At 29.6% G+C, this 25,679-nt stretch overlaps 1 protein-coding gene across 2 annotated transcripts in view; it reads right to left on the reverse strand.

Annotated features, from left to right (window-relative positions):
* twin (CCR4-NOT transcription complex subunit 6-like twin) overlaps positions 1-23,489 on the reverse strand; it is a 246,481-nt gene extending 222,992 nt beyond the window's left edge. For both annotated transcript variants that reach the window (XM_089176666.1, XM_089176664.1), the window contains exon 1: positions 23,324-23,489. In XM_089176666.1, coding sequence (XP_089032792.1) covers positions 23,324-23,384 — 61 coding nt within the window. In that variant the 5' untranslated portion in view covers positions 23,385-23,489. The remainder of the gene's footprint in view (positions 1-23,323) is intronic.
* Positions 23,490-25,679: the final 2,190 nt, after the last annotated feature.

A 25,679-nucleotide genomic window follows, 5' to 3' on the forward strand; every position in this document is an offset into this window, starting at 1 on the left:
GGTGCATTAACAACAACACAAACGCTTATCGCTTGCTCTTGTTTTCCGTCGTTGAAGAATGATGATGAAAAAAAAAAAAGAAAGAAAAACAATTAAAAAAAGAGAGAGAAAAAAAAGAAGAAAACAAATCGAATGAAAATGGAAGGAAAACAAAAGGTGGATAAAGGAAGAAAAATTCACGTAGTGTGGGATAATAGTAATGGGGAGGGGATTAGAGAAAGAGGAGGGGTAAATTTGATAGAAGTGTGAGAGAAATAAAAGACAAAAGAACAAAAAAATAAATCTATGGTATTCTATAAATAATACCATTATCTATATGTGATTATAAATAAACACATTTAATTTTGTCAATTATTAATTATTTTTCTTTTTATTATTTTATCATTGCAACATTGCAAATTAATATATATGATAATATATTAACATTATAAATTATTATTTCCCAGATATTCAATAATTTTCATTTATTTTGTTTTATTCTTTTTGCGACAAATAATATTGCAACATTGCACATGCATTGAATAATAAAAATCATCAGACACTATTATAAAATTAATCGTCTCGAGTATTACATTTCAACGCAAATTCGTGATGCTATTTAAAACATGAAAGATAACAAAAAAAAAATTTAAGAGAGTATGGGGTAGGGTTGAAAAGGGAGATGGTTTGTCGATGGGTTTGCGTCTGGCAGGTCACTTAACTTAGGAAAAGTATATAAGAAAGGTAAAGTGGACTGTGACTTTATCCTTTGGAAAAGCCTTTGGATATTCTATGTTCTCCAGTTATTCTCTCTTTCTCTCTCTTTTTCTCATACATACACACACACACACATATACAGTGTGGTAAAGTCGAGTGTCCCAGACGACTCTTGACTCGTTATGACGCTTCCTTGAGCACGTACGGCTAACTAGTCAAATCCAGGGGCTTTAAGCGTTTTCTCTCATCACTTCTCTTCACTTCACTTTACTTCTCTTTTCTTTTTTCATCTTTTTTTTCTTTTTTTCTTTTTTTTTTCTTCACTTTAGTGCATGACGAAAATCGTGTCGTTAGCAGTTACTTTCTTTTCGTTCAATTTTTCAACGATATCTTATCCCCTACCACGTTCAATCCAATACTTTTTTGTTTTTTCTATCCATCGATCTAAACCATTTTCATCCTTTCGTACTTTTCTTTTGTTTTCTTCTTCATGAATTTGGGATATAGATTTGCATGATTTTATTTTGTTTTTGAAAGATGCAATTATTATAATTTTATATTGGTGCATTTTAAAACAATGTTTCACAATGTTTTACAACTTAAGACGATAAATATGAGACATTTAATAATTTTTGTAATCTGCTAGACTTTATTTTATAATTTTAATTATTATTTAAAATTGTATGTTATAAAAATATTGTTCAAAGAGTTGTTTTTGTTTGTTATCTTTTTTAGAAAAAAAAAATATTAATTAAAATTATAACAGTATATGTTATAAGTGAGTAACTTATTAAGATAATCTGTTGATCTAAGCATTTCCAACGTGCAAGGTTAGTTAGATCTCGTCACGCGTTAATAATGTTTACTCGATGACAAGAAGATGGATAAATGCTCATAAAGAAATACAATAAAAAAAGGAAAAAGATTTATAGAAGTAAAGAAACGAAGAAAAGAAGAAAATATCCAATTGGTTGGATGGTAAACGTTAGAAGGACGATTATAGTTGGATCGCGTGCAGGTAGTGCATACGTTTGAAACTCACGTCAAATGTAAGCTTCGTGATTGGTCTTGTTGCCTCTGGCAAAAAAAAAAAAAGAAAAAAGAAAACGAGATATGTGAACGATAGAAATAAACGAAATAAAAGTAAACGAAAAGAAAACCATAAGGAAAAATTAAAAAAAGAAAAAGAAAATGATCGGTGGAAAACCTATAAACACACACACAAATAATTAAATATTTTAATTTTAATTAAATGTAAAAATGTTTAAAAAAAAATAGATGGATAAGTGGACAAAATTAAATTACAAAAAAAAAAACAAGAAAGAATGATAGTTAGATGAATGAACAAATGAATGAATGAGATAATGAAACAATGAATACTCGGAAAAAAAGAAGAACACAAAACAAAGTAGTAGAAGTAAAAGAACAAGAAAACTAAAAAAAAAAAAAAAAAAAAAAGAGAAACTTAATTCCATAGGGTTTTTGTGGGCCCTACAATCAAATAATTCTTATTGTAATGTTAAAGCAAGTTCTGAACCTCCCTCCCCACTCCTGTGTTTTTGTCAGTCAAAGCTCGGAATGGAATTGGAATGGAATGAAGAAAAAAAAAAAAAAAAAAGAAGAAGAAGAAAAAAATGAAAAATGGTGATGTTTCGTTGCTGGTGGAAGGAACCTTTGTGTCATGGGGTCGCTTGTAGAAAAGGGATCGACAAATCTCGAGAATACCAAAGAGTAAAAGAAAAAGGGTGGGAGACAAAAGGTACAATCAAGATTTCCATTTAGAACAAAACAACAGTTAACTGGTTAGGTTCTTCGTAGTAGTAGCAAGGGAAGAAGAAGGTACAACCTTTTTCAACCTTTTTATCTTCCTTTTCTATCCCTTTATTCCTTTCTCACACTCATTCATATCTTTTTTCTTCCTTTTCTTCTTCTTGTTTCGTTCTATCTTTTTCTATCTTTCATTTTTCCCCTTCTCTTCCCCATTTCAACCATCCCCACCACTACTTCAATCCCCACCACTACTCCTACTATGACTACTATTAATACTACTACTTGAGACACGGATTACTTTAGTTGGGAGTAAAAGCGACGGGTAAAGGCTAACGAGGTGATTTCAACCATCCCCAATGGACCTCGCAACCCCCTTCAAAAAAAATCGTCTTCACAGATCTACCCTTGCCAAATTTCTTTCAACCCTCCGTTCCTTTTTTTATTCTCCCATCTTTTCTCGCTTCTTCTTAGAATTCTTATCGCTATTATCACGTTTCTTCTTCCTACATTGGGCGGGGAGGGTGGGGGGGGGGCAGGAATAGGATCAAGGACCTTAAGAAATTTTTTTTTTATGAGCATAAAGAGAAATTCTGTCTCGTTTTAAAAAGGATCCTTTTAAAATCTTTTGCGGATTTTTTTCTCTCTTTTTTTTTCTTTCTTTTTTTTCCTTGAATGTGTTTGAATCTGATTCGACATCGTATTTCATTTCAATGCAAAATCTACAGATTTATTAATACTATTATTTATATATATATATATTTGTTCGTAATGAAGTTAATTTATTTTCAAGGCATTGAATAGTATATTAATTATTAATTTAATAAATATAAATAATATGTAAATGAATAAATAATTAATTATTATAATTGCAGTGTAATGTAAACATGTTGATGTATGTGTATTTAAATTTTTGTTATATTATAAATAATTATTAAAATAAATTTTAATTTTATATTAATTTTGGCAAATTTTGAAAACATATTTTATTTATAATACATTATTAAAAATATTATAACATACGATGCAATTATTTATTTCAGATGAACTTTTTCACATAAAATAAAAGAAAATTTTTTGTTTCAAATAATTTAAAAAATATTATATTCGTCTATTAAAAATAAATATCAAAATGAATGTTTTTTTTTTCTTGACTTTCTTCCATTATAAAAGAAAAGAAAAAAATAGAAAAAGAAGGGAAGAGACTTAAAATTATAGAAAGGAATAAACGAAAGGTTAAGTGCGCTCAAGTCGATGAGGATAAAATAAAGTCCGTGATAAAGTTCGCAGAAGGCTAATGAAATTGGATTAAACGAAAAAAAGCTTCTCGGTTGGAATTTTTCATCGTCGTTCTAGTAATAGTACTAGTACTAGTAGTAGTAGTAGTAGTATTAGTAATAGTAGTAGTAATAGTAACAGTCGGTAGTCGTCTTCTTCATTTTCCTTTCGATGCTGCAAACCTAAATGTAATTGACTTGATATAAAATTCTTGCCCCTCCATTTGAATAGATTGCTTCTCTTTAGTAAAATAAAAAAAAAATAAAAACAGAAGAAAAAAAAAACAGTACAAAAATGATTAAAAAAAAAAAAAGAATGAACCCATCAATGCAAATAGTTTATTCGAAAAACGTTTGATTGGTGTCTTGTGTAATAAGTAGTAGAAAGTTATGAAAATTGGTTATTTCCATTTTAATTATTATAAAAAAAAAATACAAAATATAATCTCAAATTTTAAGATTGGTACAAACAAATTAAATATTTCTAAATTACTATAATTTATTTTTAAATTTTTAGAGTTCATTTTATTCTCATAAGTGAGCAATTCTAACCTAAAAACACATTATCGATCGATTGTAGTGACACACAGCGGTGATTAATCTAAACCGAGCGCCACAATTAACTGGTCAGAAGATAAAAATAAAAGCATTTATAATTCTCGATTGAAAAATAAAAAAGATACTTTGATTTGAAAAAAAAAGAAAGAGAAAGAGAAATGTTGGAATGAGAAGGGAAAGGAAAAAATAGTTCTAAGTTCAAATGATCTCATTAAATGAAATTACTTGATGAAATAAGTTAGATTAGCGTAACAGGATGTTAATCATTTCGATGGTAGTCGAAAATCGATGGTGGAGAAACAGGTAAGGTAAAAAAAGGAAGATATCCCATCAAATAGTAGTTTTATTAGTCAGGGAATAATACTAGTTGGAAATCTAATAAAATTAGTAGAACCGATTGAACCTTTAAATAAGTGTATTATATATATAGATAGATAGGGATTTCGATTAGCTTTAAAACATTCCTGCACGTTCATTTAGTATATGAGAGGCCTATTCGATCGTGTAATTACAGGTAACTGTAAAGTTTTCTCGATCAACAACACAAACCTACGATTAAAACTTAAACGTTAATTATTCCGTTTCGATATAAGAAAAAGAATCATTGTTCTTTTGTTTGATAATAGTGTTAGTAATATGGTAACTTTGTGTTGGTTAGTTTGATTACACGTACATTCGTTGAAATCAAAATAAAATGAAAGAACGATAATGTAATTATTTTATGTAGTCGGATTTTAAGTATTTCTCACATTATCGAATAGATAAGTGTGTGAATTTATTTCAATTTAAATAAAATAATTAATAAGAAACATCTAAAATAATTGCTATGTCCAATTTAAGGTTATGTTCTGTCTTGTCAAACTTCCTTACGATACAAAATTTTTCTAGATTTTATTTTGTGAACGTGAAAAATAATTAATTGTATATTTTTTAATTTTTTAATTCTACGTAAAATTATTCTTCTTTGTTTCTATGATTTTGATTTTTTTTTTCGAATGATTTTATTAATTCTCAGTGTGAAATTCTTTTGGGAATGAATATAATCGATTAATGTCTGATTTATATACCTATATGCATGCATGTGTATATATATATGTCGTTCATCAATTAAAACATTCATTTAGTTTCGAATTAAACAATGAAACGTTCTTTCCTCCCTCTTCGTTTCCCCGTACACCACGCTCTATTTCTATTCTCGTTTTCGTCATTGATTTATTTTTAATTTTCTACCCCTTTCTTTTCCCCTTCCCCCACTTTTTTCTTTTTTTTTGTCGTATAATTGATTGGAACGTTTAACAAGTTAACAATAGAATTATGAATTTCAATAGGATTCATTGAAAATATTCGTTATTAATGTTTTTATTTCGATACAAACGATTAATTATTCTATTAAATGTTATATAACTTAATGTAAGAGAAATTGTTTTAATTAATCACGATTTAATGGTGCTAGGTTTATTTTATGTGTTAAAACTGTATAATGTATGTCTTAATAATACATAGAAGACTTGCAACATTGATGATTCAGGTGTAAATAAAAAAATATTATTATACATTTAAAGTTACGAGGAACAATGTATTTTTGAGGTTATGTAATTATGTATTTTATGTTAAAATTATATAATGTATGTCTTAGTAATACCATAGAAAACTTGCAACATTGATGATCCAGGTGTAAATAAAAAAATATTATTATACATTTAAAGTTACGAGGAACAATGTATTTTTGAGGTTATGTAATTATGTATTTTATGTTAAAATTATATAATGTATGTCTTAGTAATACCATAGAAAACTTGCAACATTGATGATCCAGGTGTAAATAGAAAATATTATTATACATTTAAAGTTACGAGGGACTATGTATTTTTGAGGTTATGTAATTTTGTAGTTAATAATTGATGCAGAAGTCCTAATAAAAAGGACAACATATTACAACAGGATCAAAACAAATACGTTCTGAGTTTTTTTTTTACATGTCCAACTTGACATACAATCCAAAGTTTTTTAAAATATAAATTTATTGAAAAATGCGTAACGATTTAAAACAATACAACACCTAACCTGTTTGTCACGTCGAAATAAATGACCAAATAAATGAATAAATAAATGAATAAATGACCAAATAAATAAATATATAAACGAATAAATAAATGAATGAATAAATAAATGATCAAATAAATGAATGAATGAGATGAGTTTGTATTTGTTGTTCCATTGAATCAGGTAAGGTTTACCACTAAACGTGTACAACAAAGTGCCATTGTTCGACTAGGGTGAAAAGAAGGATGAAGGGAAGGGGGAAGGGGATGATCATTAAAAAGCCAGATAAGGAGATCTTAAAAGTACCCCAGAGAGAAAGAAAGAGAGAGAAACTGGACCGAAGCATTTAACCAACGATTAAAGTCACGTAACCAAGGTAATAGGTGTACACGTCAACAATAAAATAGAAAAGAAAAGAAAAGGGTGAAAGGGAGGGAAAAAAGGGAAGAAGAAAATTAGCGTAACGTGGGAGTAATGCGATGTACCGTAGAACGTTTCGAACAAATGTGTCGTATAAATCAACGAAAAGAAAAGAAGGTTAAGGTAAAATGAGAATGAAGAAAGGAAGGAAGGAATGAAGGAATGAAGGAATGAAATAAAAACGGGGAATGAGAAAAGGGAAGATATTCTTTCATTAAAATTCAACATTTTTACTGTTTAATATGAAAGATGTGTTGGTAGGTTAAGAAATAAATATTTCTCTCTATTTTACTTGTTTCATTCTTTCTATTCGTTAAGGAAAAGGCGTTGAAACGTTTAAAAAGGATGACGAGTAATGAAAAAAAAAAATAAAATAAAATTGAAAATAAAAAAAAAAAATATGAACATAGGGAAAAAAGTGTCGTGAAAGAAGACATGTACCCTCTCTTTCTCTCTCTCTCTCTCTCTCTCTCTTTCTTTTATAAAAATTAAAACTTTAACGATGCAAGTCGTTCGTGTTTCGTTGGCCGATGGTCGTAGAAGAAGATGACGATGATACTTTTTCTTTTCCTTAATGGAAACGAGACGAAGGGATGGCTTGGGATACATTTTTTTTTCTTCGTTACTTTTTTTTTTTACACTACTACTACTATAACTATGACTATTGATGTTAGTACTACTACTATGATAGTCATATTAATCGTCATTTTTTTTCACTTCTTCTTCTTCTTCTTCTTCTCGTCATTTTCTTTCAGTATAACACCTCTTACCTATCTACCTGTGTTATCTATCTATCTATCTATCTATCTATCTATCTATCTACCTTTCGTCTATCTGTTATACAACTCCATGCAGTTTCGCACTCGGTAAATGGAAATGCAACTTGGGAAATATACAAGAAGTGTTGGTGTTGCAACCTTACGAACGAAGCTACCTTTCGGATCAACTTGGGAATATGGAAAGTGATACACCAGTGCAGTAGTAGTAGTAGTAGTAGTAGTAGTAGTGGTATGAAGTTTAAAAAAAAAAAAAGAAAAAAAATGGGAAGATGGTTGTGATCGAGGTCAAACGCACGAAAGTGGGTGGGTGCAAATGGGAAAGGGTTTTAAGAAAAAGGTTGAAGTGAGAAAAAAAGATGATGATGATGATGATGATATAGGTATATGTATCTACGCATTTACGTAAGAATCTACTTTGTATTCTTTGCTAGATGAGATTATTTTTTTTAACATTTTTCTTTTTTTTCTTTTTTGAAAATAATCGTTAGGAAGTATTCCTAAGATCGTCTTTCGTACGACTTTTAGAAAATGAAACGTTCTTCCTTAATTTTACTACTTATCTACAAAAAATATAATCCATTTTTGGAAAAAGATAAGATTACAAAGTTGAAACGTTCGAATTAATGTGTTTCTCAAATTTTAAAAAGTTGTCTTTCTTTCTATTAAAATAATCGTACGAAATAAATAACAAATAAACTAATTTTTAAAGAAACTAACTAACAATTATATTCTTTTTTTTTTAATTTAAAACAAAATGTGTTTTGCTATTAAAACAATCATTTGAAACAAACGATAAGATGATTTTTAATGACATTAACTAACAATTGTATTCTTTTTTTTTTTTTTTAAACAAAATATAATACACATCATTATTTTGTAAATCTTTCGAATAAAATGTTACACGAATAATATTCGAAGTAAGATGAGGGTGTGTAAGGGTAGGAAGATGGAAGATTCTTTTCGTTTCATATGTATATCATCTAATCCGTGATATTAAAATCTAGGGAATAGTTGGATATTAAAAAACAGAGTAAACTTGGGGAAAGAAGTGTCCCCCACTCCTTCCCTCTTCCCACTCTTCTTGGAATGAAACTTTTTTTCGATATATCGATTCGTTTTACAAGCGTTAGATGAATATTATTTGAATAAATGAATATAAAAGATAAAATAACTAAATAAGTAGAAAAATATTGTAATAATAATAATCATAATAATAATAATAATAATAATAATAGTAATAAAATTAATAGAAGAAAGAACAAAGACAAATGATGAAAAGGGGGGAGAGGAGGGGAGGAGAGGGGGGGGAGAGAGAATACGACAAACGTTTCTAACCATAGTACATTGAAAGAGGAAATAAATATCAATCTCATATCAATTTCAACATTGTCCCACAGACATCAATTTATTTTCATTAATCTCGTTGACGTTGAGTTCCGTCCGATGGACACTACCAACACACATACACAAATACATATATATATATATACATTCTTCATAGTTATACGTACGCATAAACGAGAAAGATAACTAAAAATACATTTGTATTTCTCATAGAATTTAATTATCTACAAAAGTTATTTATTAAAACGTTCCTTTAATAACCCCATGGACTATGGTGGTCTCTATCAAAGTGAAAAAAAAAAATATGAAGAAATACGTATGATGATGATGATAATGATAATGATGATCATCATAATCATCTGGTTTGAATCGATTAAAGTAACACGCCTATTGCGAATCGTTTAAAACGGGTGGTGGGAAATTTTCTTGAAAACATTTTTCATTGAAAGGGAAGTTTCACTCGTGGTTTAAGTTAAAGGAGAAGGGAAAAGGGTTTCTTCGTACGTTCGTTAAATGAGAGGCAATTACACGGCGAGTAGAATTGTCGGAGATACCTCGTAAAAGAGTCGTTTGCAAAGGAAGCAATCACAGAAATCGGTTTCTCAACGAATACGACAAGCACATGTATATATGTGTGTAAGTTTGTGAATCTATGAATACATATATATATATAGATATATATGTGAAAATATATGCAAGTGTAAGTATAAGTAAGTAAGTAAGTAAGCATATGTATGTGTATCTATGTGTGTGTATCTGTGAGAATGGTTGGGGGTTCAAGAGTACAAGGGCTGTTACGGAAGCACATAAACGCAGCTGGATGTCTAGGGAAATTAATTATTCCTTCCTTTAGTAAAAGACACACACGTGTGAGCGTGCGAATGTAAAATATAGATAGATATATACATTTAAATGGGTGTATCTCTTTCATTTAGATATATCTATACATGTATGGTTAATTTTCTTTAATGTTACTCTATCTCACTGTTAGTATAATATATAATTTAGAAATTGTCACCTATTTTTTCTTCTTCTAAATGTAATTTGCGTTGAGATTTTAACAAATTATTAAATAAATTTCAATATAAATGTCTTCCTTTTTTTTTTATTAAGAAATATAATTTCAATTTGATAAAATTAATTAGAAAGGAAACATATTTAATTATTTAAACGAAACATTAAATACATTTTATTACAATGTTCTATTAGAATATTAATTTGAAAATATTTAATATCGATAGATAAAATCGATTGAAAATGAAACATAACACATTTAAAATAATAACAACAACAAAAAAATAAATAAATTTTATTTCAATTTTCTATAAGGATATTATTTAGAAATATTCGATTTCAATTAATCCATCCCCTTATACCTCCCAACGTATTCTTTACTTACGATATTCGATTTGAATTTCGATTATATCGAGACACGATTCGACGACGATAGACGATAGAGTTAGCTAACTATTCGCATACATAGATATATATATCTATATATATATATATAGATATATACATATCTCATCCGTACGTGGATCGCGTGCAAATAGATCGGCAGGCAGGCAACGTTAGCAGAGACGGTACCGGGCAAACGTTTATTTCGGGAGGGGGTCTTTGCTCGATGATATACATAGGTTTCTATAGAAGCTGTTAGGATAATCGTACGGGAGAGTAGTCTAACCTCGATGTCTAACGCGTTACCTAACACGTTAGAACGTAAAGCGAGTAGATTACGAAATTTGCTTACCTGCTCGTACATTTGGTAATGCGATAGTAGGGAATTATTATCGTTTGAACAACGTAACTAGGATACATATACATATATATGGTGATTCACCAGATCTTGCATCCTATATAGCTCCTAATGTATAATTACAGAAAAGTTAATATGGAAGAAGTTGCATGAAAAATTTAGGACTACAATATGACATTAGTATTTATTTGTTTGGTTGAGTTTCTCTAGATTTACTGGTCAACTTTGTTTTTTTAAGTACAATATTATATGTTAATACTTATTTTTGGATAGCGGCTTTTAAGACGAATCCACTGATATGCAACACTTATATTTTTGAACGTCAGAAATGGTCAAAAATTGCGAAAAAATACGGTCGGCAACAATTCAGCTTTTCCGCGTCAGGTGGCATCGTGGTTGCATCAGGGTTGCGTGCGCATTGCGACAACCTTCAGTTGTTTGACAAAAGACGGTGCAGATACTTCAATACAATTAATAACAAAATATTATAAACTTGGTACTTCGATAAAGTAACTTTTTAAATATCCCATAAACTTAATATAGAATATAAATAATAGTTAATACAATATAATATATATTATATTATCTATAATTCATTTTAAAAAGATAAATAATATAGATAACTAGTATCATAGTAAGCTATCTAACAGTACCAATCAATCTTCAGAATTGAACCACAGATATATATCTTAACACGAAGAAGATTTATCCGACAATGTGATTTGCAATAATCGTTAGGTATTGGACATTCTAAAGGGTGGAGGTGGGAAGTTATCTCTTAAACGTTAATTCGTCCTGTCCAAAGTGAAGCAGCCGCATTGGCCTAGGTTTGGGTTTGGTACCAACTCGAAAGGAGAGTTAGAGTCAGAATTATAGTTACGCACTGTAGTTTGATATACATCGGGGGTTAGAAATAATGCTAGATAACGTTTACATACATATACCTATTGATTTGTCAGTACACGTAATGGTCTCTGATATCTACAACGAGGAATTTCATTGAACCTACTACGATTCTCTCTCACTTACACTCTCACACATTCTCCATGCAACATTTGTGTTACTCCGATCATGCGGTCTCTGCGTCGTTTGAATTAATACATGCTATTATGGGGGTATTGCTATACGTGTTCACCATCACTATTGTGCATTTCTATGCAACATTAACGCCGATTTACTCGTAGACGATTTATATCTTCGATCAAGAAACAGATTATACCAACCCACTCATTCTTCTCTTTGATACTTTATCTATCTGTGTATGTGTGTTCGTGTGTGTTCGTTTTTATTTAAATTTCAATCTCGTAAATCCTATTAATCGAGTTTATTTTTGTATAGATGGTTAAAATGTTGTACGGTTGGGTTATTTTGTTTTTTATAATTATTATAATTTAAAAAACCTTTTTATTTTGATAAAAAGAAATTGTTTAATAAATTAGAGAATTATAGTTCAAGTAGTAGCAACATTGTTTTTTGATTATCAACTTCTGTGGATCGAATATTCAATACGGTTACAGTGTCACTGCTAAATATTATGATCTTCAATCTCAAAGCGTTTACTCGTTACGCAGCATGCATTAAATTGGTGCAAATAACGGATATCAAGTTAAGTAAAGTTCAATTGGCCTGACATGTTTTGAAATAAAGTTGAAATGAAGTTATTGCTTATGCTACTATGTGGTGTCAAACAAACCTTAATTAAATTTATATAACAATAGTTGAGAATTATAAGTAATTATCTGCTAACGTGTTACATTAACTAAAGAGTTAATTTACGGCACAAGCTTTTAAATAATAAAATAGTTCAGTGTTGCATAGAAAGTTAATTGCAATTTAAATGAAACAAAATTGATAAATTTCTATTAATATCCTATAATGTAAAAACATAAAAGCAAAAAGTAATGAATTTAATTATATTTGCAACATTTATTGAAGATATTTTACCAACAGTTTGTACATGAATAAAATGAAATTATAAAACCATATGTTGATGCAATTATTGCAATATTTTACATGCATGCACCATGCATTAAAAAGTTAACAGGAATTGCACATAAAAAAAAACAATTACCATGATAAGTATAATCATACATTGAATGGGGTAAAGAAATAAAATACAGAGAATTAGGGGTGAATGTGGGGGAAGGGGTGAAGAGGAATCTGTAACGAGGTGTAATGCGTATATCCGATTACTATGATAGTTACGTGAAAAGCTGCAAAGCTTGCGGATAGAGTAAAAGCTGTAATACGAAAAGGTTTTCTCTCTCTCTCTCTCTTTTTATAGTATGGGGATGGGAAGGGGTTCTAGGGGGGTCTAAAAAAGTTGGGCATGGACACGCCTGTTCGATGTTGTTTCGTGTAAAAGAGAAAGAGAGATAGTAACAGGAACGACCATAGTAATCGCCGTGACAGAACCATGTCGAACCTAACACTGGGGTGTGTTCATGGTATTTACGTGCCATTTGATCCTCAGCAACGTTTCCACTGTTATCTCTGCCCATTTTCCAGAAAAAAAAACCTTCTTTTACCTAACCCTTTTTTGTTTTTCCGGAAGCTGAACCATCCTGATTTTTTTCTACTATTTTATTTCTTGTGTTTCTTTACAGTTTTCTTTCTTATGATCACACAAAAGATTATTATTGTTATTTTTATTATATGAATTGTTTAAAAAACAATAATATTAAATTAGAAAAGATTAAAAAAGGTTGTGTTGAGATTTTATTTAAATTGAAAAGAAACTTAGAGATCATTCTCGTTGAATGATACACAAGATTTCTCTTGAATGAAAGGAAAGAAAAGAAAAAGAATTTGACGTAACCATTAAAAAAAGAATAAAACAAAAATCGTTGAACAACCAACCGGTGAAATGATTCAGGAAACGAATGGGAGGAGGAGGAGGAGGAGTTAAGTGAAACGTATTCGACACGGGTGTCTTTACCGTTAGGTCTCTTTGCCCTGGACTGAGATGAGAGAGGTTGGATGCTGAGAGCTGATGCTCGAAAGCCCACGCACCCGGGGGCGATCATTATTGTAAACGGAGTATAATGTCATTACGGACTATGTGTCGTTGCTGCCGGATTGCACACCGTGTTTGTTCTGTGACAAACGACGAATCGACCTCATGCGAGTTGTCACTGTTCTCTATGAACACCTGGGACGATTATTCAGGTTCTTCTCTCTCTCTCTCTCTCTCTCTCTCTCTCTCTCTCTCTTTCTTTCTATCTCTATAAATATTATTTTTTCTAATCTTTTTTGGTTTCTTATTAAGTATATCTATTTATCTAAATATAATATTAAAAATATAATTTGTAATATTATAACTATAAATAATGTTATACTGTATTATCTAAGTATATATATATGTGTATGTATATATTATATTATTTATGTTACAAAAATGATATTAAATATTACTAAAATAATTATTACCCACTACAAAAATTATATTACAAAAATTTAATCCATATTATGATCTATAAAAACAATACTAAATATAATTTTACCTATCATTCTTACTAGTAATCAAAATGAATGAATTCAAATCCTATTATTAGTATCCACTACTTTTATATAATACATTACAATTAAATTTTTAAAATACAAATTTTTCTTCAAATAAAAGTACATATATATGTACTTAAACTACTCGTAAGAAAGAAAACATTGTTGTTAGGCTAGTGAAAATATGATAAAGTTAGAATATCTCATCTATCTCATAGTATTATAATACGTGGGCTGTGATAACGGAATCCAACCGGACAGTCAACCACCAAGCTAGGATATCTCGCATTAATGACCTCTGCAAGGACCTCTTCCTCGAAACGACTCGAGATATTAATCCTCGAAGGAAGTTTTAAACGATTGTTGGTGTTCACACAAGCCATCTCTTTCTCTTTCTCTTTCTGACGGCAACGAGAATGACGGACGTATTTAAATAATCGGACAAGAGAGAAGAGAACAGAGTTTCGTGATCATGCGAGTCGAGACATCGATAAAGAACACCCGGACACAACGTGAATGATATGAAAGAGGAACCCCCTTTCCCCCTTCACTCCTCATCCCCTTCATCCTTTTTAAGATATCAAAGAGAGATTTATAAATGCGAGTAATTTTATATAAGAGTGACAGGAACAAAAATGCGTAAGAAACAATGACGAGATAAAAATGGTTCTTTTTATTTAGGGTTATGTTCATTTTGATGTTTTATTGATAATCAAATTCAATATGAATTTTTAACTTTAAATATTACATAAACAAAAATCTATATTAACAAACGTTTTATCAATAATAAAATTCAATAACAATTTTACCTATTCTGTTATTAAAATAAATTTACATATTGTAACCTCTTATTACAGATTACCTTATGTTACACAGAATAAAAGAAAATTAAATAAAGGTATAGAAAAAAAAGGAACGAGATGATCTACGTGTAATGGTCGTGCATTGTAACGGAAAGTAAAGTCCCTCTTTACCTCCCACCCACCCTCCTACACCTCATTCCTCTCAGACTACCACGAGTTCTTCTCAGTTATCCTCCTGAACAGGCCAAGCGCGTTATCTATAATCCGCTAAATCCCTCTCGTTATCTAAGCGGATAAGAAGAGACTTCTTGGAAACGACGAATCGCCTTCTCCTGAGAAAGTTACTAACCTATCTATAGTTATAAAATATTACTAGATAGATAGAAAGAGAAAAAAAAGAAATATGATTCGCGATGTACCCAGTTTACTCGCGTTTCTTCTAGCTCACATCAAAACCATCTTTTTTTTCTTTTTCATCGTCATCATCTTCTTCTTAATCATCATCATCATCATCATGATCATCTTACTCTTTCTATCTTTCGTTACCGGTATAGGGTTAACGAGCTGCATAAAGGAGTTACGTTTTCTTCGTAGTATTCCGCGACACGGCTTAGGAACGTTAACAGCACTGGGTACCCCTCCCACCTCCCACCCATCTCCCACCCTTCTTCACTACCTGGTATCTGGTGCTGGAATGACGGAAGAACAGTTAGAAGCTGCGCCTGAGAAACCCATGTAAAAAGCGTTGATCCAAAAACGTCTTTTGCGGTCGCCTAACCGAGAATCATCAATTTCTTGCTTCTAAACTAAGGAAGATGACTAAGTAGAGAGGTGGTAAAAGTGAGGGAAAAGGGAGAAGGAGGGGGAATTTACAGATAAAAGACGAACACTCTCTAGCCCGTTTCCAAACACACATATACACATATACACATTTATATAGATTTATTTATATACCCACTTAAGATGCAATTACACACACTGCACACGGACAAAACGTTGGAAATCAGCGATCCGTGCTTTCTAATAAACTCAAACCACTCGACGTCATTTAGTGACGCTAGTTCTTATTATATTTCGCACGGTTATGTCAATATTGTAAGTGTTTGTTTTTTTTTCCTTTTTTCTTATTATTTCTATCTAAACGCGTGGGAATATCATCCTGATCGATTTTACCATAAGATCAGGAGGAGTCTGTTTTTCGATTAACGAAAGATTTCTATTTTCTTCTTCTTCTTCTTCTTCTTCTTCTTATTATTATTATTATTCTTGTTTAACAAGTTCCGTGCCACGTGTACCACCGGTGGGACACTTAGACATATTTATTTAATTAGCCGAAAATCAAATGGCCTGCACGACAAGTCAGGCAAAAAGGGTTTCGCACAGAACATGTTAGGATTGAAAGTTTGAAAGGTTCTATCAATTAGTTTGAAAATTTACTTTTTGTTTTGTGTTTAAAAAGTTAGATACAGGTTTAAAAAAAAAAAAAAAAAGTAGCTTTGCTCGTCACAAATTGTCTAACAGATGAGAAAACGATAATAGTTTTAGTCTAAAAAGGTGTCCTCCTCTATTCAACGGACAAAGGACAGAAACTAAATTGTACTAGCCGTTCTTTAAAAGCATTTCCCCGTGACTCCTATTTATTTCACGGTTCCGTCGTTTCGACAAAGTATGGGGGTGGAAAAAAGGAGGGGAGAGAGAAGGGGATTGCTAGATGCTTTGTGCATCGGTTTCAAAGGTAACACCAGATACGTATATATATACTCAGATATTTTTAAAACTTTATTGAGTTGAAGAGAAATTGTTCAGTATAATAATTTGTATGTATATGTATACTATAACACATTGAAAGTAGATGCAATACATGTATACATGCAATATATGCATACTAGGATGTTCCGGTCACGAGTTGCTGTGATTTTGTTATAAAATATTGATTTAATATAATTCTAAACTATTTAGTAAATTAAAATGGAATATATAAAATAATAATACACGAAAAAGTAAGATTAGAAAAAGGTAAGGTTATGTCAAATGCAAATTGAAATAATTGAATTGTAATACAGCGTCATCTATTGAAAACTTACAGTACTTAGAAACTTAGAAACCTTAAAACATATCGAAGGAAAATAGTTTTATTTAAATCATTTCTTATATATCACATTTGCTTTATTTTTTATTTTTTATTATTTAATAAAAATTTGTCAAAACTTTTCAACCTACCCATATATATTTTTGTCATCGTTTGCATAATGTATGACCCTTCGTGGACCCTTACCATTTTATAGAATTAAAAAAAAAGTAATAAATGTCCAGTCGACTTGCAATTCAATCTTTCGCGAGTTTTCGCATAATTTTTGTTTTTTAAAACATGAGAAAAAATATACTGAGAGAAAAGGAATTAATAAAAATTTATATATGTTATTAATACATCTGTTTAGCATGAATTCGTATGCCTAACTCCCTAAAGGATTTATATATGTAGGTCAGAGATTTTCAAAGTGAGCGTCAAGTTTAAATATTTAAATATGAGTGTAGTTTAAATATTCATTAGGTGAGTTTCACTCATCGAGGTGTTCGTCGTATGAACAATTCAAAATAGTAGTAGTAGTCGTATTCATTTTAAAGGATCACACAAAAATAATCTTTTTTCCCATTCATTTTTCTTAACTTTCAAATGTGTTACATATGTTATTTATTCCAAAAATATTTTCATAATCGTTTGAAGGGTTGCAAAACAGAATACTTTTTCTTTTTGGAAAGTGAGTTTTTATAATAAATAATTTTGATTTTAACAAACCGTACATATTTTTACACGTACACATATATACATGGTTATATTTTGTGATTAAAACATTTATTTTAATAAACTCGTCAAATATTTTCGAATAAATTTTGTGTTTTTATTTAATGTGGGTCAATCCGTGTTGAATTATGAAATATTCAAGATAAATTTGTAAAAATTAATTTAGGTCAGTAATGTTTTTACAAAGAGAGGTTACCTTCCCTCTTTCTCCCATTTAATTCGTCATACTGTATATTTCAATGATTTTTATATAGGTCACAATGTATATGTTCATTTATTTTCTCTTTAAGTTTAGAAATTAGTTAAAACGGGACAAAAACATTTACCACGAGCCTCGTGTCAAACGTAAACAATGTTTTTATTTGAGTTCGAGTATTTTTATTCTAGTTATGTTTACATCTGACACGTATTATCAAACATAGTCGTCGTTTTTGATCTTAATTTAGTTTCAACTTACTTTGTGACAACATCTTTTCATTATTCTCGTATTAATAATAATTATTACATTAATCTTTCGAAATAATTGATTAGATTTTAACGAAATGAGGTAGGAAGGTTACGAATGGAGGAATTTTGTGCACGACTAAGAACATTTAAACATAATTTGGGTGTTATATTTAAATTATGATATTGAAGATAATGATTGAACTATGATTATTTTATTTTTACTTTATATTATTTTAAATTATTGTATTTTATTTTTTAATATATTAATTAATGTATTCATAGTTGTTGTTTCAGTAATAAGGTGTATGCTGATATGTGCTCTTGCTGATTACTTAGTATAATTACACAATTCACAAATATGAATATTAATAGTATCCTAATTAATAAGAATATTTGCAGTATCAATAATATATAAAATAGAAAAGAGAAAATTAAATATTCATAATCAAAATTAAACTGAATATTTATTAAATATAAAAACATACACACACACATAGCTTTGCAACATGTAGCAGTACGAAAAAATATATGAAAAGATAAGTAAAAGGAGGTGAAAAATTAAAAACCAAAAAAAAAAGATATTCCAAAAAAAAAAGAAAAATTGAATAAGAAAAAAAAAACAAAGAAACAAAAGTATCGGAAAAAGCATCTCTAATCGAAAATTGCTAAAGCGTTTTACATCGTTGCAATCTTTCTCTCTTTCTCTTTCTCTTTCTCATTCTCTCTCTTAGTATTTCTCAACGTATTTCACGCGTATTTCACGGTCATTTATTTAAACCGATGTTGAGTTGAAATATTTCTACGTCACTGCGTTTCGATGTCGCCCCTTTCCAAGTCATTTCAATGCTTTTCTATTTTTTTTTTTATTCTTTTTTTTGTCTTTTTTAATCAAAGTTGTATATTTTCTCTCTCTCTCTCTCTCTCTCTCTCTCTCCCCCTTTCTTTCTATTTTTTTTATATCAGTCCCCACCTTCTTTTAATACAAGGAAGATCGTTGTTAAATTTGTACCTTGTATATATATATATATATAGGACTAGTACTAGGTATATATTGATATATATAGGTGTATATATAGGCCTAGTACTAAGTATGTATAGATATATATAGGTGTATATATAGTCTTACTACTTGGTATGTATAGATGTACATAGGTGTATATATAGGGCTAGTACTAGGTATATAAGCTGATGCTAATTCGTTAATTACCACGATATTCTCTCTCTCTCTCTCTTTTTCTTTTTTTCTTGAAGTTGTTATCGTTAAACGGTTGCTTGTTGTTAACAACCTTTTATCTTTCTCATTCGAATCATTGTACCATATTATTCTTGTTCGTGATCTTGCCCTGTTAATGTATGGTGTTACGCGCTACTTGCTAGCTAACTCGGTTTCCTCTTTGAATCTTTTCTCTTTCTCTTTCTCTCTTTATCTTCATATTTCTTTTTATTTGATTTGATTTGATTTTTGTTTTGTTTTGTTCTTTCTATTTCTCTTTCTATTGGATCGATATTCATAGTAATTTGAAGACTCATTGATATCATTGCTGATCGTATTTGATGATAATTTAATAAATCGATGTTTCATAAGTTATTATTATTATTATTGTATAATACTATTAAATTTATTTTTTTTTCTATTAGAAAAATGTAGAAGATAATAATAATAAATATTGAAGTAACGTAATATCATTGTATAATTCAATATACGGATAATACGATTATGAAATATAATAACGTTTATAACATTCCCCATAAAAAAAATTTCTAAAATTATATTTTCTTTTAATATTTAAAAACGAAACAGGAAAAATAAATTCGATACACACAGGTATTCGTATAATTTAAAAAAATAATCATCATTGAAATTCTCTCTTACGATTTTGATAGAAGATTTAAAAAAAAAATAAAATAAAATAAAATACGTTAAAAAATGTTAAAACTATATATGTATGTGCATTAGAAAATTTTACAAAATATTATAAATTATAATTTATTTAAATATTATAAAATATTACCTTGAAATATTTTCTACGAAACCGAGTTGAATTTCTCTGATTATTAAAAACTGATAATTATTTAATAATTGACAATGACAAATCAGCAACGATTTAACATTCGATAGAATAATAGAAAAAATAGAAGAAAAAAAACATAACAAACAAGTTTTGTTTATTAAATGGTGTAAAATCTTAAACGAAATCACGATGAGAGAGTAACTTATCACTATCTGTTTTGTAAAATCGCAAATATAAAGCACCACAACACGGTTTATTACATTCGTTTCCCCTTTTGGTCATGGCAATATTTTTTTTTTTTTTTTTTATTATTTCAAAGTGCACTCTTCTTCACTGAGAGTCTTTTTGTAACAGCAGTAGAAGAAGAAGAAGAAGAAGAAGACGCGTGCGTGAGAGTTCTGTAAAGGGAAAAGGATGTTGAGATATGACAAATTGCTAGACGTTTATGCAACTGCACGAGAGTCTAGGAAGAAGAGAATGATGGTTTTACGTTAGCTTTGAAAGAACTTGGCGAAGGTTTCAAATGTGTGGCATGGTACGCGCGTGATGCTAAGTGTTTCTAAGGTCGAGTTAGATGCATCAAAATGCAATACTCTTATCCCCACCATGAAAAGATATTAAGAGAAATAAAAGATAATAATAATAAAAAAAAAAGGTGTCTAAAACATTTGATTGATTTATTTTTGTTTCATTTGTATCATCATAAGCTTGTAATTTGTAAGTTAAAAGCTTAAAAATCTTTAGAATATCATTGTCACATTCTTAATCATCATAATAATCATCGTTTTATTCTTTTTGTTTGTTTTTTTTTCATTTCTCTTTCTATTTTTCCGATTTACTTCTTATTAAGAATAAAACGTAATTTCCCTATTTATTCTCTTTCTCTTTCTACTTGTCTTAAGCGCTAGCAAATAAAAAGTCATTAACGTCGTTGCAAGCTGGCAATTACGGATTCCATTACGATCAATTAAACGCAATCAGTGGATAATTAAATTGGAGAACTTTTGCATCGTCTAGGATAACGTTTACGCGTTTAGATTCGATGTAGCACGGATTGCTACGACGAATAAAAGTTTAACAAATAAAATATACACGCATATACACATATATCTATTTTTATATCGTCAAATTCATGATTGCAGTAATAAAATGATTAAATACTAGGATTTATTTGAAAATATTGATTTAATATATAATTCTAAATTGTTTAATAAAATATAACAACACATAAAATAATAATACACGAAAAATTAAGGTTAGAAAAAGTAAGGCTATGTTTTATGTAAATTGAAATAATTGAATTGAAATACGACGCCATCTATTGAATATTTAAACAACCTAGGGACCTAGATAACCTCAAAATAAGAAATAACGTTTAATAGAATTGATTTTATCGATTTTATTATCCTAAACGCATATCAACTATTTTACCAAATTCTAAATTAACAAATAGTTCAAACAAATTAAATACAAATATATATATATAAAAGAAAAAAATCAACAATCTATGCAAACTTCGATCATACATTTTTCAATTTATCTTACTAATAGAAGTAAAATAAGCCAAAAAAAAAAATAATAATGATTCGTCCTTCCCTAAGGAAAATATTTTCCCACGAGATGAACAATTTTTTTGTCTTCTTTTTTTTAATAGAAAAACAAGGAACCTTCGTCGTCGGGTTCGTGTTCCACCTATTCCTGGAATGTTAATTAAATTGTACACTATGCAATTGTACACACACATATACCATATATCTACATAGGTAGACATATTCTATGTATATTAGTAGTAGTAGTAGTAGTAGTAGTAATACTCTGTGAGAGTTACGTTTACATTTCCATCGAAGTTAATACGCGTTTCGTAGTTTTCTCTCTCTCTCTCTTTCTCTTTCAACCAATCTCTTTTCTACCTAACTGTTCTACCTGTTTTTTTTATTTTCTAATACATCGACAGATCTTCTTCGACTACGTCAAAAGTTTCGCGAATGATTTTTTATTCCCTAACCTTCATTTTATCTTATTTTCTTACTCAACGAATTACACGAGCAAATATTTGTTTTATTTTTTTTTTAAACCGATTCTTTTTGCAATATATCTATTTGTTATTAATTAAATTTATTTGACGTTTCAACTAAGTTGAAATAATTTCAGTTCTTTTTTTCTTATTTTATACTAGTTTTATTTAAATAAAACTAGTATTTCTATTTTTTGTTTTTGGAATGCAACTTGTACATTCGATTTCAAATAAAAAAAAAAATAATTAAAATACTTTCCAATGAGTAGTAATAATAATAATAATTTCTATCGATTGTTTTCGAACGATAATACGTTTTAACGAATACCCAATGAGAAATAATAAGAATGTTATAAATATATATATAGACAAACGGATTAATAATTAGTAACTTATCGTTTATCGGTTATTAACAATATATATATATATATGTATATAACACGTGAGATGAACGTGAATACATGATTGCAACTATACGCTGTAACGATCCGATATCATATATATAGGTAATCGTTAATTAAATGTTCACATTGCACGTCGTTATCGACGACAAACTAATTGCCTATTCGATATTCATAAAGATGAGATTTCGCATAAGTACGTCAAACATGTTTGATTGTTAGAGAAAAAAAAAATTAAAAAAAGAAACACGAGAGAAGATAAAAGAAAAAAAAAACACAAATGTTTTACAACTTGTTTAACGATTAAAATAATATGTTTATAGTAACATAATTTTGCTTATAAGATAAGTGGATAGTCTAGTGACTAGTCCACGATCTAATTTATTTTTTTAACACGTTGAGTACCATGCAAATTTTTACGGAAATCTGCGTACTTTCCGAATGGCACCAAAGTGGAGCCACCAGCACTAACACAAAAGTTTTCGCATGGCACCAAAGTGGAGCTAGCAGACGTCATAGTGTTAAGATGTATTAGTAACGAATGACTGACGTTGTATCGTGGACATTTCATTGCTGCGTTCTATTCGTTGGTATTTTAAATCAACAAATCTAACATACACACATAGAGGAAAAATACTAACACACACATAAACGTAAGTTTATTTGTTAGCGGGAGTATAACGACGACATGGACCGCTATACCTTTTCGAAGGAAACGAACGGATCCGCACCCATTTCTCGTACCCGATCCTTCGATCCTCATTACGGAACGACAGCTAAAAAGAGAATGAAAGAGAATGAGAGAGAAAGACAGAGGAAAAAGGAAGAGAAACGACGAATGGAAGAATGTGTTCTTTCTCTCTCTCTCTCTCTCTCACTCTCTATCTCACTCCCGGTAGCAAGTAACAGCAACTGCAACTGCAACTGCAACTGCAAGTGCAGCCAGTTGGCAGGCACGGTCGAACGCGTTACGAAATAGTGCAGCCCGTTTAGTGTCCATTACCAAAGCAGTAAATTCGAATCGTCGAGAGAGGCGGAAGAAGAGGTCTTACGTTAAAACGAAAAATCTAACTCGCACAAAACAGAAATTGGAAACTCTACCACCACCATCTTCTAAGTTTAATCCTGAACTATTAATCCCTGATTCTTTTTTTTTCCCAAAAAAAAAAAAACATATAAAAGAAAGGAATGAAAGGATTTTGATTTCTTTCATCGTTCAATCTTCAAATCTCTCATTCACTATTTTTATTTTAATACTAGTATCAATCTAATTTGATATAAATTTTATTTGTTAACTTATTAACAATATTGGATATTTTTATTAGTTTATTTTGTCGCATATATTTTAGAAAATGTTACATTTTGTAATAATCAGATCAATTCACATTTATTCAGTAAACATGAGGAGAAACAAATGTATTTTATGATAATAATGTCATCGTGCAAATATTGAACATCAAAATTCTGACGTAATCTTTACCAATATGACTAAATAATATAACAAATATTATATTATAAATTATACTCTATACGTCTATCTATTTTTTGTCATAAACAATAAAGGTGCACAAGTATTAAGTAATATTAAGTGTGTTAAAAAACCCGTATTAACACTATGACGTCCGGTGACTCCACGTTGGTGCCATTCGGAAATTATCGCGCAAACGCGATATATATAATAATATATAATAATATAAATACTGGCGCGACACGAAAAAATTTAGTACTAGTAGTACTAGTAAAAAATGTAGTAGTACTAGTACTAGTAAAAAATCTAGTACTAGTGCGAACGGCATAGTATTAATAATAATTGAATTAATGAGATAACAAGAAGGATATCAACACCTTTTACTGTATCAAAATAAAATAATATGATTAAAAATTTAACATACATAAATAAATAAATAAATACTTATGCACTTAGGTGTGATAATATGTATCGATGTATGTTAGTAAGAAACATAGGTGTAAACTCTTATGAAATTCGTTTGAAAATCATAGAACTAGCCGAAAGCCGTTTTCAGAACGAGTGTACAACCTTCAGACTCTTCCTCCTTCTCCTCCTCCTCCTCCTACTAGCCACGTTATTAGTAAATAAAGATGGGAGAGTATGAGATTCTATTTGAAGGGGTAGTTGTATGTACAGAACACTCGACCGGCTAGCCTCTTCTTCGGATTCTTCTTTCCTAATGCACTTTATCTTTATTTCTATCTTTTTTTCTTTTTTTATCTAACTTTACCTAGTAGTACTCTTTTCTATACTTTTTTCTCTTTCACATTTCTGACTTTTTATTTTACTTTTTTTTTCCTTTCCCCTTCTTTTCTCGTTCACTTCACTTTATACTTTTTACCGACTTTTCTTCTACTTATCTCTACCTCCATCTTCTTCTTCTTCTTTTATATAGGATTTTTCTTGTAGAAACTATTCCTACCGTTTCTTCTTTCAACACATATTTTCAAAAGTGCCGATCGAGTTTTCTCTCTCTTATCTCGTTTGTCAAAGTTATCGTACCGTTTCTACATTAATTATCTAACGGGTTTGAACGAAAAATAGGATAAGAGGAAGAAGAAGAAGAAGAAGAAGTTACTTGATAAAACTTCTCACCTTTCGATAGAGTACCAGGTTAAATATTCTTTCAACTACTAAAAGATAGAAGTATCGGTGACTTGTTTTTTCAATAATCTTTTGAAAACAAAAGAAAAAGAATAAAAAAACATTTGAAGTAAAATATAATTTGAACAATGTATTTGTTCAAATATTTTTCGATAAGAATATGTCAAGAATATTACACTAAACTAAGAATAATAATAATAATAATAATAAAAAGAATATTAGTGAAGGAGATGATAGAAAAAAAAAAGAAAGAAAGGAAATTTAAAGATATTGTCATCGTGAAAATTACGAGAATATTTTAATACAAGCTTATCACATTCAAGGACGACCAAAGTGGTATAATGTTCTAGTCGATTTTTCAACGTCCAGTTTTTCCATCTCACTCGTTCTCTTTTTTTCTCTTTTTTCTTCTTCAATTTTCAGATATACGCTAAACTAGGTGGA

The sequence above is a fragment of the Polistes dominula genome, unplaced genomic scaffold (genome assembly GCF_049000335.1).
Source record: "Polistes dominula isolate Pdom_NZ unplaced genomic scaffold, Pdom_raw_medaka contig_80, whole genome shotgun sequence".
Classification (NCBI taxonomy): Eukaryota; Metazoa; Arthropoda; class Insecta; order Hymenoptera; family Vespidae; genus Polistes; species Polistes dominula.